At 36.2% G+C, this 4,188-nt stretch overlaps 1 protein-coding gene across 1 annotated transcript; it reads right to left on the bottom strand.

The window, feature by feature from the left end:
- Positions 1-719: 719 nt before the first annotated feature.
- Positions 720-1,957, bottom strand: LOC120073489 (zinc-finger homeodomain protein 1-like). The gene has a single exon (XM_039026333.2). The coding sequence runs from the start codon at positions 1,747-1,749 to the stop codon at positions 1,003-1,005; it is 747 nt and encodes a 248-aa protein (XP_038882261.2). The 5' UTR covers positions 1,750-1,957; the 3' UTR covers positions 720-1,002.
- Positions 1,958-4,188: the final 2,231 nt, after the last annotated feature.

The raw sequence follows: 4,188 nt of genomic DNA, 5'->3' as shown, positions 1-4,188 counted from the left end.
AAAAAAAAAAAAAAAAAAAAAAAATTAATAAAAAAAAAATCTTTTTTTCTTTGAGACAGAAAGACAAAGGGATGGGAAAAAACCAAAGGGTTCATTAAAAAGAAAAGAAAATAGAGGGGAAAAATGTTGGAGATGGAGTGCCCACATGTTCCCTTGAAGAAGAGAAGGAAAATGAAAAGGAAAGAACACAAAATTAAAAGTTGAGACCAAAACATTGGATCTATCGACCAATAATGCCCAACAGAAATCAGAAAACCAACCCCATATATGTTTCATTTCATGTTTCTGAAAATTCTGCACATAATATGTTTAATCTCTCTTTACTCTTTCCCCATAAAATAATTGATAACATTAATGATTAGATTACTCTATGGATAATGGAAAAATAAAAAAGAAATTTAAGGACATAATTTTTTTGCATTGAATACTGGTGGAAGTATAAATGAATTTAAATGAGAGTTGGGGTTTGCTCTTTTGGACATTAATTAATCAAATTTATTTTTTTTTAAATTCCAACTTTGGTGTGTACTTGACAGCATATGAATTAGTGTAGTGTTAAAACGGAAAAAATGTAGGTTCATACACGTTGTTGTTATTCCGAAATCCCGTTCTGTCGTTTTTTTTTTTCTGTTTCCTTAGATTCCACGAATGAAGAAGAAAAGTCAACTTGTAATTGAAGGGGAAATTAAGTAGTAGGAATTAATTGAATTTGCACAAAATGAAGAAGGCACACTAATATATAAAAATTAAGGGTATTAATAAGTGGATACATTAGATATATCCATATATTCCAATTAATTAACACAAACCCAAAATGAGGATGAGGATAATGAAACCCTAAATCTAAAAATCCCGGAAAATAGAGAGAAAAAGATGGAGCTCTTGATAGAAGTTGAAGTTAACATTTGATTTAACAATGAAGTTATGATTTTTTTTTAATTTTTTGTGATTTTTTTTTTAAATTTAATTAATTTTGAGGGGGGGTGGGGTGGGGAGGGGGGTCTAGGGTTTCTTACCAAGAGTGTGCTTGTTATTATGCATCCACACCTTAAGCACGTGCCGCTTCACTCCGGTGTCGTTACAGAACTGCTGCACCACCGCCTCGTCGTGTTTTTGAATCCTCCAACCCAATGTCTCCGCCAGCCCCAGCATTCTGTCCTTTTGTTCTTGTGTAAACTTTGTCCTAAATCTCTTCTTCCCAAAGCTACTACTTCCTCCGCCGCCGCCGCCGCCACCTCCGCCGCTGGGGTTGGACATATCCTCTTGCTCCTCTCTGCTGTGGGTGCCACCACCGCCGGATGTCGACGGGAGAGCTAACGGCCTGTGGTGTGGCGCCACGTGGAGATACCCAGTTGGGGTTCGGTAGTAAGGGGAGAAATTTCCAGGGTGGGGTAATAAAAATGGTTCTCCGATTCCCAGTCCGACGCCTACGGCGGGGTTGAGGTTGTCGGTTTCTTTGCGGTGGAAGTTGCGGTGGCAGTTACAAGCGGCGCATTTAAGAGCGTCGAGTGTACCGTCAGCACCAGCGGCGAGAAATTCGCCGCAGCCGTCAAGGGCGTGACCTCCAATGCCAACGGCGTGATTTTTCAAACACTCTCTGTATTTGGGTTTCCTCTGTCCAGTTGAAACCATTTGGTCCGTACTAGTGGGGATTTTGAGTCGGGTTCCTGAGTTCGGCAACGAGTCGTAACTCGCTGCGGCTATGTCCATCTCCTCCTCTTCGTGTTCGTCTTGATCTTCGAAATCCATGGTGGAAATTGAGAAGGAAAAAAAAGAGGAGTGAGAGTAAAAGGGAGGGATTTCAGAGGAGGAGAAGATAAGAGAAGTGAGAGAATGTGGACATGAATTTTCCACTCTGCTAAAACAAAAAAAAAAAAGCTGTGGTTTGTTCAGAGAGGGTTCATATACTTTGCCGTTTCCCAGTCCCAACCAAATAACGCTCCCCCGTACTCTCTCCCCCACCCCTGCCATTTTCACCGGCTTTACCCGGTTAAACTTAACCCCTCTTTCCCTCCTCTGTTTTTCTTTTTTCTTTTCTCTTTTTTTACATTTCTATTTTCATTACTGCGCAGTTAAAAATCTGCAAAAGGGTCAAGTTTGAATTTGGAACATGTGGTATATGTTTCTTGCCTCATGTAAATTCAATTTACTTTTCTCAAAAGATTAAGATTAGGGAAACATAAACTTTTTTTAATTAAAAAAAAAATCATTTAAAATGGTTTATCAATTTAGAATCCTTATCAAATTAAGAATTTTGTTTCAAATTATCATCCACAAATTGGTCAAATTTAAAATAAAAGATAAGTTACATAAATTTGAATCATATTGAATTTGGCTATAATCAAATTTTCATTCCAGATCAAATTCCACCAAGTCTAACTAAGACTTTGAGTCAAATTTAAATCAAGATTTTGATAGAATCTAACACTTGCTTTTTATTAAATTTAGATATATTCCAAACTTTATTCTAATTAATTTTTTATAAAAAAAAATGTAAAATTCAAATTCAAACTAAGTTAATCTCTAATTAAAAGAATTTGTTGCATTTATTCAATTCCATATTAAATTTGAGTGAGATTGAGAATTAAGAAGTACAACAAATAATTTTGAAGATTTGAAATCAAATAGGTTTTTTTAAAAAAAAAAAAAAAAAAAAGAAGAAGAAAAGATTGGTAGCTTTAACCGTATATTACATAAAAACAATTAGCAAAAGAAAAAATTTAAATAACTATTCACTCCAAGCATAAAACTTTCTATGCTTATACATAAACAATTCTACACCTCAAATACCAAACTTCAACAGCTTCTTAGTAAGAAGACAATAGAAGAGTATGGAAGAAGGAAAGTGAGGTCCACGCGCGGAAACCCAAAAGGCCAAAACGACACAGAAACGTTGCAGACCATTGTTGTGGTAATGTGGTGTGTATTAGCACGCATTCCCGTACCTGAAACGGACTGACGTGAACGTGGGACCCTCTGGAAAATTGCAGTGATGGCGCGTAAGGCGGCGCGTGGCTTTCAATGTCTGCATGCCAAACAGAACAGAACATAGAGAAGAAATAGAGAGGTTTTTTCTTTCTTTAGTGTTTGAGCTGTGGGGTGTTTGTTGACAAGGACACGGAATTACGTAGGAAAAAATAAATTGTCGGCATTTAAGGCAGCTGCCTACGTGCGATCATCTCCGACATGGCTGACGCGCTTTTCGCGTCAACATGCATTAAATATGGCCGTGTCCCCAATCCATAGTTTAACCCAAACGCCATACATAACCTCACCCCTTCTGTTTTTAATTTTTTATTACCACCTTCCATCAGTGGCGCGTTTCTACTACGCGCTCCTCACAACGGAAATGAAGAAATGAAAACGGTGGTATGGTGTACTGTGGCAGTGGCAGAGGTGTCACAATCTTACCAACCAAACCCACTCACTTTGCTGTCCTACAAAGAAAAAAATTAATTACATTTTAATTATTATTAATTAAATGGACATTAATCCCACGAATGGCACTTTTCTATGCTAATATTATTATTATCAAATCAGTATATACTATATATGTTTTAATTCTTTGATAATTTATAAATTATACTTTCTTCTCACTAACTCCATTTGCTCATTTCTTATTTATTTGACTTTGTTTCTGATTTTTACTTTGTATCGTAATAATATGTGTGAGAAAATTGAAAAGGTACAATCTGCCGTTGTTTTATTTATTTGAAGAATGAACTGTGATAAGAACATTTCTATTCATTTATTTTCTGTATTTTTCTCTTTCTATTATTTATTTTATCTCCCTTTTCTGTTTTTTGTTCTCTTATCCGCTGTTGACATGTGGCACTACTTTTCTCCTTAAATGTGTAATAAATGAATAGTGCTCTTTACCGAGCTTTTTAACTATTTTCCTTAATAGACTTTTCATATTCTTTCTTATATTATGGTATCAAAGCTGTAAGGTATCTTATTCAGTTTTTTTCTTTTATGGCGTCCAACTCACGAACTTTGAATGGCGAGAACATTGAACCAATGACTACGGCTCTTTCGATGACATCCACTACGGCCGTACTGACGACTCTACTAACTCAATCAACACTACCTTCGATTACTCCTCTAGCTACTCAACATCTACCTCCTTTCCCAAATTGCAACATTAATACTACTCAAAATCAACCAGGTTTTTAGTACCCAGCCGTT

Source organism: Benincasa hispida, chromosome 3, assembly GCF_027475165.1.
Source record: "Benincasa hispida cultivar pf3 chromosome 3, pf3_genome.v1.1, whole genome shotgun sequence".
NCBI lineage: Eukaryota > Viridiplantae > Streptophyta > Magnoliopsida > Cucurbitales > Cucurbitaceae > Benincasa > Benincasa hispida.
This window is presented reverse-complemented; position numbering and strand designations above follow the sequence as displayed.

Excerpts from the sequence above, each read along its gene's own strand:
- LOC120073489 (XM_039026333.2), bottom strand. The coding sequence starts at position 1,749 with ATGGATTTCGAAGATCAAGACGAACACGAAGAGGAGGAGATGGACATA.